Source organism: Abrus precatorius, unplaced genomic scaffold, assembly GCF_003935025.1.
Source record: "Abrus precatorius isolate BTA unplaced genomic scaffold, Abrus_2018 Scaffold1, whole genome shotgun sequence".
In the NCBI taxonomy this organism is placed as follows: Eukaryota; Viridiplantae; Streptophyta; class Magnoliopsida; order Fabales; family Fabaceae; genus Abrus; species Abrus precatorius.
The window spans coordinates 9,471,894-9,487,379 of NW_020874291.1; the positions used below are offsets into that span (position 1 = coordinate 9,471,894).

The following is a 15,486-nucleotide window of genomic DNA, read 5'->3' on the forward strand; positions in this document are numbered from 1 at the left end:
TAAAATCTAATCACAAAACGGAAATCAAATTTAGATTTAAACGTCAAAATTCCATAAATTCATGAACAATAGTTCTCATAGCCCTAGCTATGGACTTAGTTACTCATGCTAAAGAAAAGAACTAACACAATCATAAACAAAGCCATAGTAAAAAGAAATAGCAAATTAGAGTATGAGATGTGTTCCCGGTTTTCAAGTACGATAGCTTGAAGCTCCAAGTCTCACCAAGCATGTGCCAAGGATCCCGTGCAAGAGAGACAAGATCAGATGTATTCTAGAGTCAAAGCCAAGATGTAAAAACGGTCCCCTTACGATGCCTGAGATCTTCCCTTTTATAGGATTTGAAAACCCTAAAAACTCTTCATAGTTGGGCTTCCTGCAGATGAGCACGGCCGTGCAAGGCCTTAAGCATGATCGTGCATGGGCTCGAAGCACCTCCATTCTTATTGAATGAGTTTGGGTGTACTCACTACTACGAAGCTCTAATCTTCCATCAATTTGGGCCCAGAATGCAAAATATTTACCAACAATTAAACTAAACAAAGTCAATAAGCAAAAAACAAACAAACGAGTTATAATAAATCACACTATCTATTATAAAGAGGCTTAACTCTCATATACTCCCTAATGGAGTCATTATCTATCGCTTGGTGCGCGAAAGGATAGTAACTTTGAAAATTAGGGTTTTTATTTAAAAAAATGTAGAGCCGCCACCAAAATTTTATTTATTTTTACAAGGGTGATGAATCCACATTTTATTGGATTTTTACTTGTCATTTTAATGTTTGTTAATAGAAAAAGTAAACTTTGGAAGTGTAAATAACATAAAAACATCATTTTGGTCAAATATCATAGGTTTCCTAATGTTCTGTTAATTTACATTGATTTACATATAGTTTACAATTTTGATCATTTAAATAATTGTGCAGGAATTTCTAGACTTATTCCATCGATTTTTAGCATTTGAGAAAGTTTGAGATGAAAGTGATTACTTTGGATCTCATAGTGAACACTACAGCAAGCTAGATCCATAAGAGCAGACCAAAGTGATCACTATGAAACCATAGTAGACATTGTAGAGAGGCCAAAAGCACAAGACTTGCGCGTAGCTACTATGGAGTGATAGTAACTACTATGGAGCACTACGCATTATCACTATGAAATCATAGTAGTTACTATGAGCGAAAATTTTTGCACTATAAATAGAATTTGAGAAATTAGGGTACGGAGAGCTTTTACACATTTTTGGCTTCTTTTGCCATTTTGAGAAACATTTGCAGAGCCTAGGATGGCCTTGGGTGACAGCAAAGGGTCCAACCTAGGGTTTGATTTCCATTTTCTTCTTACTTCTCTTTGATTTTTCATCTTAATGTTATTGATTTCTCTTTAATTTTACTTTGTAATGGTGAGACCCATCCTCATGGAGGGCTAAACCTTTGTAATCCTTAGTGAGTTCATATGGATTCTTGAATTCCTTGGTTTTTGATTGTTAATATTGTTCTTTTTCTTCCATGAATTTCTTCCTCCCAAACTCTTGAATTGAATTAATGGTTGAATGAGGGGAGCATTGCGTAATGAACCCTGATTCGTTTTAAGGAAATTCTAAATTTGAATTGCTTAATTCTTGTTTAATTCCAAGATTGCGTAATCAAGGAATGAGAGATTGGACTTCATTGGATTGCTTAATTCATATGAAAACATAAGGTTGATTTTCGCTTCTTAAATCAACCTAATTCTGGGAGGAGAGGAAGAGTATTAAATCTTGAGAGGAATAGGGATAGAGTTTATGAACTAGGGGTTACTACATTTTATCGATTAAACTTTGCAATTTAATTTTCTGCTTAAGTTGATTGAACTTGAAATCACAAACCCCCTCCCCCCCCCCCTTTTTACTTGCTTTCTAAATACATTGCACACTACATGTTTGATATTTGATTACTTATCCAATGATTCATAGGAGACAACCTAGGTTAGCACCCTAGTATTACATTAATTTCTATTTAAATTTTGATGAGGATTCGTGACAAATCTTTTGTTTATCAAAAAGCAAAATATTGAAAAAATCCTCAAGAGTCTAGGTTCGGGAGTTGATTACGAATAGAGAAGGTATTAGTACCCTTATTCACCTTGTCTAAACGAAAGGTACCTCAAGATTAAATAGTGCAACTAATTTTAAATATTGACCCTAGAGATTCATTTTTTTCCTATTTTTTATTTTTTATTTTTTTATTTTAAAAAATGTGCCTCATGTATAAGTTGTTATCGTCTTAGGAAAAAACAAGATTTGATATCTCAAAAAGAATCATTGATCTCAAATCATATTTTATATTTCAAGCAAAACAATTTTGAAAAGAAGAAAATTTTTGTTTTTTTATTTTTTATTTGAAGGTTAACAAAAAACTTAATAACTTGAAAAACATATTTTTATATTTTTAAAAAATATTTTATTTTAAAAAAAGGAGTTAATTACCTAAAAATGAACATATTTATTTATTTATTTATTATTTTTCATATTTTATTTTATTTTTTAAAAAAGAACTTAACATCTAAAAAAAAATTGTGTTTTGAAAATGATTTAACATTCTAATTTTTTTTATATTTTCATTTCGAAAGATTTAACAACCTAAAAAAATCAATTTATTTCTTTTTTAACTTTTACTAAAACATTTTTATTTCTAATGGATTTAAAAAACTAATCTTTATTTTTTTTATATTTTTGAAGAGAAAAAAAAATTTAAATTATAATGTTTTAATTGAAAAGTGGTTCCTTTTTATTTTTTAAATTTTTAGTACAATAGATAATGCGCGAGGAAGAAGGAACACAAAGACAAAAGAGAAAGGGAATATAAGAATAAAAGAAAAGAAAAGAAAGAGAGAATCCCACACAAAAAGCTTTGAAAACAAAGAGATAAAAAGAGTAAAATAATGAAAGAAAAAAAACAAAAAAATAATTGTGTAATAATTACTTTTTTATAATGAAAGAAAAAAAAATAGAAGAGTAATCAAATTTTGTACCTTTTCTTGTAATATTAGACTCTTTACGTGTTTTTGTGTAAAAATTCTATAAAAAAAATTCCTCTGAAAATTTATCTGTGAAAAACTCTCTCGTGAAAGAAATCCTTCTAAAATTTTCCTTTATGTCAGAAATCCGTCACTATTTATAATAGAATTAGTACTTGATAAAAGGAAATTAAGTATAGTTTTTACACCTTGATCATTTTTATTTTATTCTATATATTCCTAAATTAACTAAAATTAAAAATGGAAACAATGATTATTGTTTACATAATATCTTTATGATTTTTATTGATTATATTTCTTTCTTAATTATCTTTTTATTTTTTAATTTTTTTAAATTCACTATTTCTAATTTAATAAAATTCGCGATCCGAACAAAAATGGGTATTCACACCTTACATCCTTATAATCAAACATGGTCGTGCATATAGTAAAGCACAATCGTGCATTGTAGTGAACAATATGATTTTCATTAACTTATGTCACAAATCTATCAATTTCAATAGCCTAAGTCATGAACATTATGAATGTCAATAACTTAATAATAATGTTGACTTTGATACCACTTGTTGGATATTTCTATTAATTCTTATAGAGTTTCATAAAATGAATCTACATTACACTATATTACTACTAATTAAATAACTTTGAGTTTGTAAAAAAATCTATCAATGTACTAATCAAGTCCTAATGTTTTACTTTTAAAATTGACAATTTTTTTTTATTTTAAACAATATTATATATTTCAATCTATAATTCTTTGTTTATAAAACTCTCTTCTATATAAGATAAGAAGTTGAAAAATTTAATAAAAATATTTACATTAGTCAATAAATAAATACATATTTACTGTATTAAAATTTTTACTATTTTAAATATTTTTTATTTAAATTAATATAATTTAATTGTTTAATGGTTGATATGGATAATTTTTAAAAGTATTAAAAGTAGTAATCATAATATAAATAGAGTCTTTTACTAATGTATAATTGTTTATTTTAAGAGTCAACACTCATTAAATAAAAATTAAATATTTAATAAATATGGAAAAATGTTAAATATATTAAATTTAATTATAAATTATAAGCTGGGGTATTTGTGATTTTGTTTAGTATAATTTAGATAGCAAAATAAGAATTTAAAATTTAACTAAATCACATAAAAAAGATTTAAATAATCTTGAGTTCATGAAAAAAATCTATCACATACACTTATCAAGCCCTAATGTTTTATTTTCTGAATGAATAAATTTTTTTATTTTGAGTAATATTATTATATATTTTAATTTATAATTTTTTATTTTAAAAAATATTTTCTATGTAAAATAAGAGATTAAAAAATTTAATATTAATATTTATATTATTCAAGTAAACTAATGCATATAAATATATAAATAATTATACCACAGAAAATAAGTATTTACATAACATATAAATAGTTATTTCATAAGATTAGCAAAAAATATATTTATTGATTAAATATACCATGAAAATTATTATGTTTTTATACTTTTAATGAAAAAAGTTATTTAGTATTTTTTATATTGTTGATTTAGACTAATATAATTTGATTATTTCATTGTTGATATCAAAATAATTTTTTAAATATATTAAAAGTATATTTATATATGAAATATAATTAAAATATTTTTTATATATTATATTAATATCTAAAACCATACTTTTATATTCATTAATAGATACTTTGAAATATTTTATATCAAAATTTTATATTAAACAACTGTGATAGTATTTTTATAATTGATAATTTATAATTTATTGATGAGATCTACATATGATACTTTTTTACAGCTTAAAATCGATATATATGTATATATAATAAACATAAAAAAATATTAAACATGTTAAATATAATTATAAATTATAACTTGTTATACATACAATTTTATTTAGTTTAATTTAGTTTTAAATGTAAAAATTCAAAATGAAAATGAATCATGTAAACAAATGTGATTATAACTACAAGTTCATATATTAACATAATTTAAACTAATTTGTTAATATTACTAATAAAGTAACTTCAAGTTTATGGAAAAAAACGATCATGTTCACTTATTAAGCTCTAATATTTTTTTAATAGATAATTTTTCTATTTTAAGTAATATTATTATACATTTTAATTTAAATATTTGTTTAAAAAATATGTTCTATGTAAAATATTTTGGATTATTTTCTGAATACTACTAATTTGATAACCTGAAGTTACTATATTAAAATAATTTGGATTATTTTCTGAATACTACTAATTTGATAACTTGAAAGTTGTAGAAAAATTTAATGTTTTATGCTCTAAATCGAAAAAAATTTCTATTTTGAAAAATGTTATTATATCTTTCAATTTATCATTCTTTATTTTCAAAAATCTCTTTTATGCAAAATAACCGGTTACAAAATTTAATATAAATATTTACATTTTTAAGAGAAAAAACTACTTATAAAGATACAAATATCCATACCACGAGAGATAAATTTTACATAATATATAAATAGTTGTTTTAAAACTGTATTTATATATGAAACACATTAAAAAAGTTTTGTTTTATACAAATATTTATATATAAAATTATGTTAATATCTAAAATAGAAAATAAATTTATTCTTATAGTTTATTGATAATATCGATATTTTTTCTTAAATTTTAATTTATTTATAATATTATCTTATTCAATACACGGACAAAAATTATAGTTCATGTAAAAAATAGGTTTTATAGGACGTAAAGTGAATATTAAATAATAAAAAAATATATTTATATAACAAATTATTATATATATATGTATATATAGAAATTATTGAAAACTTATTTATTACTATGTTATATATCACATTTATATTATTTGTAATATTAAAAAATTATAGTTCATTTTGAAAAAGAGTTGCTATATTTATATTATTAACACAATTTCTTTTTCGCAAATCAAAGAAATAACAACACTAATTATTGTATACTAGATCATTAATAATTCTTTTAAAAAATTTATTCTTAAATAATCTTTATAGTAGTATTATTATAAAACAAATTGTTCCTACAAAGGATATACTGGTTTTCGATAATCTTCTCTTCTGTGCTCTAGCATGACGTGGGGTACCTACGAATGGATGTATGTTTGGGATAAGGAAAATTTTCTAAGTTAAAAATCATTTTGAAGGAAACTACATTTCAACAAGTTTTGGGGGTCAAGAAGGAGACAAAGATAAGCCTGAACATAAGAGAATATTGGAAGATTATCTAAGATCTTTAGTTTTAATTAAAAGGGACACATTTCGAGCTATTTTAAGAGATTTTTGTCACATTGTTGATTTTTCTCTAAACTGCTTGAAAGATAAGAAAATATTTTAAGACCACAAAACTAAAGGCTTTTTTCGAGGAGTTTTGAGGAGTTTCCAAGTTCCTGACACCCAAAACTGCTCGAAAAACAGGAAGTTGTCAGAAAATATTCTAAGTCCACAAACCTAGCTGAGTTTCAGATTTCCTCCAGAATTGCTCAAAAAACAGAAATGAGCAAAGAAAATGTTCTAAGTCCACAAGACTAAGATAGACTCTCAAAACTCCAGAATGGCTCGAAAAGAGAAGTCAAGAAGAAACTATTCTAAGGCCATAACATTAAAGGAGTCTCCTAGGTTTCTCTCAGAAATACTCGAAAGATAGGAGTCTTGAAAAATCCAAAAGCGGTTACCAGTAGTTATCAACATTCACCACTACGCAAAGGAGATCATGGGCGATAGCGGTTACGAAAGAAGCCCCAACCAACAACACGATCACAAGCAATTGTGGATAATGAGCATCAACAGTTGAAGGTAGTTACTAAGAAGTGCCCGCAAAAAGAGGAAAACGGTGGTGATCTTCATGTCTATAAATACTCCAAAGCACCATTTCACAAAGGACAACTTTTTGCACCCAAACACCGCACCTAAACACTCTGAGACGCTGAAACCCTGCACCGCGCCAGACACTAGCTACAAGGAGACCCACGATGGTCGTTGTTCGCCGTTGTGAGGAGTCGTACGTTTACATTCCAGCACCTTTACATTCCCGCATTTACCTTTCTGTATTTTAATTTCAGTGCTTGTTGCTTATATCTTTGTACGCTGTTTGTTTCCTGTTCACTACATTTTTGTAAAAGCATCTACGTTTGATTCAATTCTGTACAATTACTATTCCCTATCCTTGCTTAGTACTCTTTTACGCCGTTAATTTGAGCATCACGTTAACAACACACTTAAAAGAACCCAAAGAGGACCTAAATCCAGTCCCCAGATTGATCTTTGGATTATTTGTTTACAATTGTCATTTTTCACCGTAAACAGTGTACTAACGCTTTTAAATGTTGCGCCAACACAACTACATCTGAATGGGTGGGCGTCAATGCAGGCATTTCAAATCCTATGTAAATTCTATTATATAGAACCTAGCATAAGTTTGTTTCTTCATTTTTTTTGCACCCAACCTTCAGACAAGGGCAGGTGTGAATCACTAATAAGGTAGGTCGAACGACCTATGTTTAAACCATATACTTCTTCGTTCAACGGTTTCAAAACTAGATACTTTAAAGTAACCGTCAAACCCATAGGCAAAAAATATTTTTTTGATAGTGAAGACAGACCCCTTTTCCCCTTCTAGTGGACCCGCGTACCTTGTTGATACGATATTTATCTTGAGGAGATGCTTACTCAGGAGGAGCTGCCGGCATTGGATTATTTGAAATCTCTTCCAAGAGAACTTCTTGCCTGAGCACTAGTTCTTTCACCAAAATCTCCTAAGCCTCAGTTGGACTAGAAAGGTATGCTTTATGACTTTTTCTTCTGCTTTGTTGACCCTGATATATTGATTTGATTCTCTATTTTTGGTGCAGGTATTATGGCGCAAAGGGGAGCTAGTATGTCTTACCGCCACGCTATAAGGACTTGGCTCCATAGGATACTTCTGCTGAACAACACCGCCACCCCAAATAGACTGTGTACTGGAGTTGGTGGAAGCATGTCCTCCTCCTCAGGACCTTCCTCTTGCTGCAGGTCAAGGCAAGAAGAGGAAGGACAAGGGCAAAAGAAAGGAAATTGAGAAAGATCGCTGAAGAAAACATGCTCGTACTGAATCCTCAGCTAGTTTGAGTAGATCTTCAGCTTCAACCATCATCCCTCCAGTTGTTCTAAGTGAAAACTTTTTTGCCGAAGGGGTCAAGGCCACTAAGCTTGTATCCTCAAACTTGTTATTGGATACTGGGAGGGCAATTGTAAATAAGCAGGATAACAGGTCTTGGTGGCAATGGTATTGTGAACTGCAAATTCGAGCCATGGTGATGGTACGAAGCTTGGCTTTGGAGCCTTTGCTTCAGTTAGAAAAGGTCCAAAGCCAATTTTCTTCAACCTAGAAAGCGTTAGAAGAAAGTGAAGAAATTCAGTCAAACTTGGCTGATACTAATAAAGTGCTGGAGATTGAAGTAGATCAAGTCAAGTGGCACTTCACTATCATTGAAGATCAATTGCATGATGGTTGGGCTGTAGCAACCAAAGAGGCCTTGAGCGCAAAAAATTTGGAGTTGGCCGACACCTTAGAAAGAGAGAGGCATAACAAAGAAAATGTCGATGTTGATATGAAGGCATTCATTGCTAAGTGTCATGGCAAGATTATTGCCGAGCACAAAGCTAGATTCCGTAATGCTATGAGGCAGGCGGTTGAATTCTACCAGGTTCCTACGAACTTCCAATTTGACTTAATGAAGGACTTCTTTAGTAGGAAGTTCCTGAGTAACGACGATGTGTCAGATGATGTATAGCCTGATGCCAAACTTCTTGCCAAGGTCAGGGTGCTGCTGATGAGGCCCCAATCCATTAGGGAGATGATGGGGGTTGAAGATACTGCTCCAGGCCAAGAATAGAGGAATTGGTGACCGGGGCCTTCTATTTTCTTTTTGAATTTTACTTTTGTAGGTTTTGGTACCAATTTTTTTGTAATGTCTCAACCTTTCAGTGTCGTTTTAATACAAAAGACAAGCTTTCATTTCCATATTTGCTGATGCTTAATTTTGAACAAGTTAAAACTGATTTGTAGTGACTGTAACATGCGTTGATAATCATTTGTTTTATCCGAGTATAACCATTTGGTTGTAAGTAACTATATTCTTTTATAAAGTATTATAATAACAAGAGCTAGGATTTGCATATTATATTTGAATTATATTTGAATCACGAGGAGAATAATCGAGACATGTGTGATTAAGTATTTATAGATGTAACAACAGTGTAAGCTAATCCTAGCCACTTGGTTTATTTATGGCAAATATTCAACCTTAGCTGAGTAGGAGTATTTAAGAGGGAATACTTGATTTCAACCTTAGCCGAGTAGGGATACTCGGGGGGAAATACGTATTTCTACCTTAGCCGAGTTGGAGTATTCGGGAGAGAATGCTTATTTCAACCTTAGCTAAATAGGGATACTTGGGAGGGAATGTTTATTTTAACTTTAGTCGAGTAGGAATACTCGGGAGGGAATCATTTCAACCTTAGTTGAATAGAGATACTCATAAAGGAATGCTTATTTCAAACTTAGCCGAGTAGGAATATTCGGGAGGAAATCATTTCAACCTTAGCTGAATAGTAGTACTTGGGAGGAAATAATTTAGAATTGAGTGAAGTAGATTTTATTAATAAAGTGCCACGTTAAAAACCTTCTCGGAAAAACCTCTTTTCATAAATTTTTAGGAGGACAAAACCCGAGCAAGGAAAAGAGTGCCCTGAGTTTACATATTACATTATCTCAGCTAAAATAATGCTTTATGTAACACCTTAATTTAATTTCAATAAATATAGAATTTCACAAATTTTTAAAATAATAAAATTCTCATTTTCAATCCAAGTTCATTAAGCATTTCAAATAAAGAAAGGGTTTACAAATTATATCGAACAGTTGCTACAGGACTTATTCAAATACAACAGTTTTCAAAATAATATTCTAAGTCCTATAGCAGTTCCATCCACCCCTTCACTAAGCCCGGTGCTGATCGTATTGATTACCTGAAAAATGAATGTAAGGGTGAGTACTCTACGCTACCAAAACACAATCAAACATAGAGTCTCACCTCCAGCACATTTTCAACACCTTACACAATCACAATCAAAGGCAGCATTTCACATCCATAAGTACAAAACACAAATCCATGCATACGTACACCAGCCAGTTACCCCCGCCTCACGGATACCACGTGGGCAGTCACGGGTCGCTTAGCAAAGGTAGTGGTTAGAGGTCTAGTCAGGAAGAGAGTGTGTGGCCTGTGGTGCACCCACTCCACAGTCGGTGTCACCACCACTCCCTCTTTCCCAAGGTATTTCTACCGTCCTCATCTCCCACACCTCCAGTGTATCGCTGAACCATTCACAACACATTTGATAAATGTTTTCTATATTTGATCCTACATTGTAATTCATGAATGATAATTGAGAGTTTTAAGCTATTCATTGAGAAAATTTACTATTATTAATTTCATTTTATTCATATTTCAGGAAAAAAGATCAAGAAGTGAAAGCTTTAAAAGATATTAGGAATTGAAGCACCCAGAGAACCAGAGACATACATGGACAAGTACACGCCCGTGTATATGACCGTGTATCTCACTGGTCGCGTCAATTGAAGTGTATCATCAAAACCAGAGATGTACAAGGTCAAAGTACATGGGCGTGTACTTTTTATGAAAGCTGTGAAGTACAATTTTTAGAGACCAAAGATATACACGGCCGTGTACATGGCCGTGTACTTTTAACGTGCATCAGAATTCAAATTTTTGCGTGAAGATGAGCCCTTGGGCCACTCATATAAAAGGGAACTTGGCACAAAAACCTAGGGGAGGGTGGTTTGGAGGAGAAGAAAGACTCAGAGACGGCTGGAGGATGGAACAAACACTTTTATTCATCTCTTTTGTAATTTTAGTTTTAAGATGTTTAGGTTCTAATTTTCCTTTGAGTATCTAGACGTAATGAATCCTAATTGACCAAATTTTCTAGAATTCTTCTAATATTATTTCATGTTCTTTTCTCTTGGGTTTAATTGAGTAGTATCAATTGTCTTCCATCTTGTTTTCTTGTTTGAATTTGAGTAAAATTCCTGCATGAAATTAACATTGCTCAATTAAAAGGACTTGAATGTATTTCTAGAGATAGAAAGACATAAGTTTTCTGTATTAGGATTAACCCTAATTATGGAATTCATAATGAACTTAATGCAACCTAGGGGTATTAATTAAGGAAGAGATTTCGATTAATCAACTGAGGGTTAGGAATCATTATCCTTGAGAAAGGTATTGATTTAATTCAGAATTTCCTACAGCGATATGGGTTTGGAACTAAGTAGTTGAAGAAGAATTTTAGTTATTTGGACACTTAGGAGGATTTACAGTCTAGATACTCGTCTATTTCCCTTGAATACCTTTAGTCATATTTTCCTATAATTTATTTTCATAGGAATATATGTTCCTTTTAATTTATTATTCTTTTATTTTTAGCAATTTTATCAACAAGATTTATTTTTTTCATATTCATTAATAATTGCGCAATTAAGAAAGTAATTATTAATAACAGTCCTTGTGGATACGACACTTGGTACTCTATTTTTCATAATATTACTCTGACAACAAGTACACTTGCCCAGTAATCAGTTTTTACACATCAAGTTTTTGGCGCCGTTGCCGGGGACTGATTAATTAGGATTCCCTTGATTACGTATGTACTAATTTCTTTATTTCTTTAGTCTTGAATTAACTTTTCTATTTTGCACTATTTGAATTTGACCCAGAGCTAGAAAGAACTTTGCGAAAAATTCGGAAAGAGAGGCGACTGCTAATACAAAGGGAAAACGCACAAACCCACATGGAAGGAATGACAAACAATGAAGAGCAACCAAGGACCATGTCCTATTATGCTCGTTGATCATTAACTGGGACAAAATCTAGCATTGTCCGTCCATATGTGCAGGGGAGCTTCAAAATAAAGCCCAATGTTATTAAGATGGTTCAGCAGTTTGTCCAATTTGATGGGTTACAAGATGAAGACCCTAACGCTCACAATCGCTAATTTTCTGGAGATCTGTGCTACGTTTAAGATAAATGGAGCTACTGATGATGCAATCCACTTGAGGTTATTTCCATTCTCTCTCAGGAGCAGAGCAAAACAGTGGTTGAACTCTCTCCCGCGAGGATCTATCACTTCATGGGAGGCCATGGCAGAAAAGTTCTTAGCAAAATATTTTCCTCCCATAAAAACTGCCAAGATGCGGAATGATATTTCTTCCTTTTACCAGTTGGAGTTAGAGACTTTAGATACATGGGAGAGGTTTAAGGAATTACTACGGAAGTGCCCATATCATGGGATTCCTGACTGGCTTCAAGTGCAAACCTTCTACAATGGGTTGAACCCAGCCACAAGACAAATGATAGATGCTGTAGCTGGGGGCACTTTGAACAGCAAGACACCAAGGGGCTGCACAAGAACTGTTTGAAGAAATGACAATGAACAGCTATCAATGGAGCTCCACTCGATCTAAACCTGCGAAATCTACTGGAATTTATAGTCTTGATGTAGTAACATCCTTGGCAATGCAAGTTGAAGCCTTAGGGAAGAAGATTGATGGTTTATCTGTTAACCATCCAGTTGCTCCGATGATGAGATGTGATATTTGTGGAGGAGGCCACCCTAATCATGAGTGTCGAGCTACTCAAGAAGAACATGCTAATGTGATAGGAAACAGACCACCTTACCAGAATTATAATGGCATGAATAATCTGGACTGGAGAAATTATGCAAACCCACTATGGAACAACGACCAACAGCCAATGCGGAACAACACACTCTCAGGATTTCAACAAGCTTCACATCCACCGCCACCCCAGCTGAAAAGAAGTCAAACCTTGAGGAGTTGATGACCAAATTCATTCAAACTTTAGAATCTCGGTTCCAATCCACCGAGACAGCACTAAGAAATCAACAAACCTCTATCCATGATCTAGAAATTCAGTTGGGTCAAATTTCTAGACTCCTCTCAGAAAGACCACAAGGAATCTTGCCTGGAAATACTGAGACTAATCCTAGGGAGCAGGTCAATACAGTAACATTAAGGAGTGGCAGAACATTACAAGAGAAAGGAAGCAAGAAATAGAAAAAGATGCAGTTGAAGAGCAGGATAAATGTCAAGAGGAGATTGTGGAAAAGCCCCATGTAGTGAAAGAATTCACACCCCCACTTCCCTACCCAGCAAGATTGAAGAAAGGCAAGGATGATGAACAATTTGGTAATTTTCTGTCCATATTTCGTCAACTTCATATTAATTTACCGTTTGTTGATGCCTTGGCACAAATTCCTAAGTACGCCAAATTTCTGAAGGATCTACTGTCCAATAAGAAGAAATTGGAGGAGTTGGCTATAGTAACTCTGAATAAAGAATGCTCAACAATTCTGCAAAATAAGATGCCTGAAAAATTAAAGGATCCAGGGAGTTTTACTCTTCCTTGTCTCATTGGTAGATTGATAGTTTATAGGGCTTTAGCTGATTTAGGTGCTAGCATTAATTTGATGTCATATTCTGTTTTTAAGAAATTGGGTTTAGGGGAACCTAGGCCAACTAGGATGAGTATTCAACTAGCTGATAGGTCAATTAAATATCCTACAGGTATCATTGAGGATGTGCTTGTAAAAGTGGATAAATTTATTTTTCCTGTTGATTTTGTGATTCTTGATATGGACGAGGACACTGATGTCCCCTTGATCTTAGGTTGTCCATTTTTAGCTACTGCAGGGGCTATAATTGATGTGAGGGATGGAAAGTTAATTTTGAGAGTTGGAGATGAAAAAGTCACTTTCAAAATTCCTGATGTAATAAAAAAGTCTTTGAAACAAGATGATTCTTGCTACTTTATTAATGTAATTGATGAGTGTGTTTCTAATTATGCACAGGAATTCTTGATTTTAAACTCATTGAAAAAAAGCTTAGTTCATGAAGGAGGAAAAGATGATATGAGCTTGCTAACTCAAGAACAGTGGTGTCATTTAGAAGCCACTAAGCCATTATGGAGAAAGAGGGACTTCAAAGTTTTGGAGTAGAAATCAAAGAAGCAACCCAACCCATCTATCAATGAACCACTAGATGTAGAATTGAAGGTCCACTATGATAAAAAATTCAAGGGAGGTTGATAGTCATATTTTAGTACATCTTTCTCTCCATGTTTTTGGTTTAATTGTGCTTCATTAGTGCATTATTTTGATGTGTTAGTTTAGATTTGTGTTAGTAAGTAATTTAGAATTTAAATATAAATCTTTCTTAATTGCCGCCATAATTTCTTATTTTGACATAGTTTCTTGCAAAGACCATATCTGAAGCTACACTATACGGAATTGGACAAAATTGGTGTCCCCGGAAAGATAAGACAGAGATCTACAACTTCTCTGTTGGGAGAAAATCCCAATTCGAGCATCTTCAAGTCCAAAATTGCATCACAATATTGCGTCCCTGCACTAAAATTTTCAGAATTTGATTGTATTGTTGATTTTACTTAGTTAGGGAGTTGGGTCTTAATTAAGCCCAATTATTATGTCTTTTACTTAGTTAGGTGTTTAGGAAACTCATTAGGGAGTTGGGCCTTAATTAAGCCCAATTATTTTATCTTTAAATAAAGGTTACGACTCCATGTATGAATCCTTGTTTTTCTTTTCCCGCAATTTTTTTAGAATTACAAGTCTTTATTTTAAATTCTTTCCTTTATTTTTGTCTCTCTACCTTCCATCTTTTCATATTTTCTGGTTTTGGCCGAAGCAAACATGATCATGAAGCAAGGCTAATCCATCAATCGGTTCAAGGTTTCAAGAACAACATTGTGTTTGAGTTTCGGGTTAGGTTCTATCGAATTCGCGCTTTTCCTCCTCTTTTCTGATTAGGATAATTATGTTTTTCATGATATTGATTTTTCGTTTGCATTCTAAACAGAGAATGAGAATTTCAGATTTGAAATAAATGAATTCACCTAATTCCATAAATCAATTGTTCTGAATTTTGTTAGACCATTGGATTTGCGATTGCAGTTCTTGTTTTGATGAAATTCATAATTTAGATTTAGATTTTGGGTTATTAATGTCGTATTGAATTAGTGTTGATTGGAAATTCGTTGGAATTATATTTGTGTAACAATGAGAATTGCGTTGTAGTGATTGAGATCTTGATTTGGATGAATTTTATATTTCGTTTCGCTATAATTATTTCTTGTTCTTTTCTTTTCTGTTGTTTACAATTTAATTCAAAACAATCCTTCTCTAAGCTAATCTGAAATCACATGATGGAACCAGAAACAGAATGTATCTTATGTCCTTGTGAGATGACCTAGGTTTACTCCTTGTATTGCAAAATTTTTAAGAAAATCTAGTTTGTTTGATACCATTGCGATGTGGTTATGACCCACCATGGTGCACCTTGATG

At 31.8% G+C, this 15,486-nt stretch overlaps 1 protein-coding gene across 1 annotated transcript; it reads left to right on the top strand.

The window, feature by feature from the left end:
* Positions 1-12,532: 12,532 nt before the first annotated feature.
* LOC113855505 lies at positions 12,533-14,120 on the top strand. The gene is made up of 3 exons (XM_027487152.1): positions 12,533-12,923; positions 13,120-13,856; positions 13,974-14,120. The coding sequence occupies exons 1-3, from the start codon at positions 12,533-12,535 to the stop codon at positions 14,118-14,120; spliced, it is 1,275 nt and encodes a 424-aa protein (XP_027342953.1).
* Positions 14,121-15,486: the final 1,366 nt, after the last annotated feature.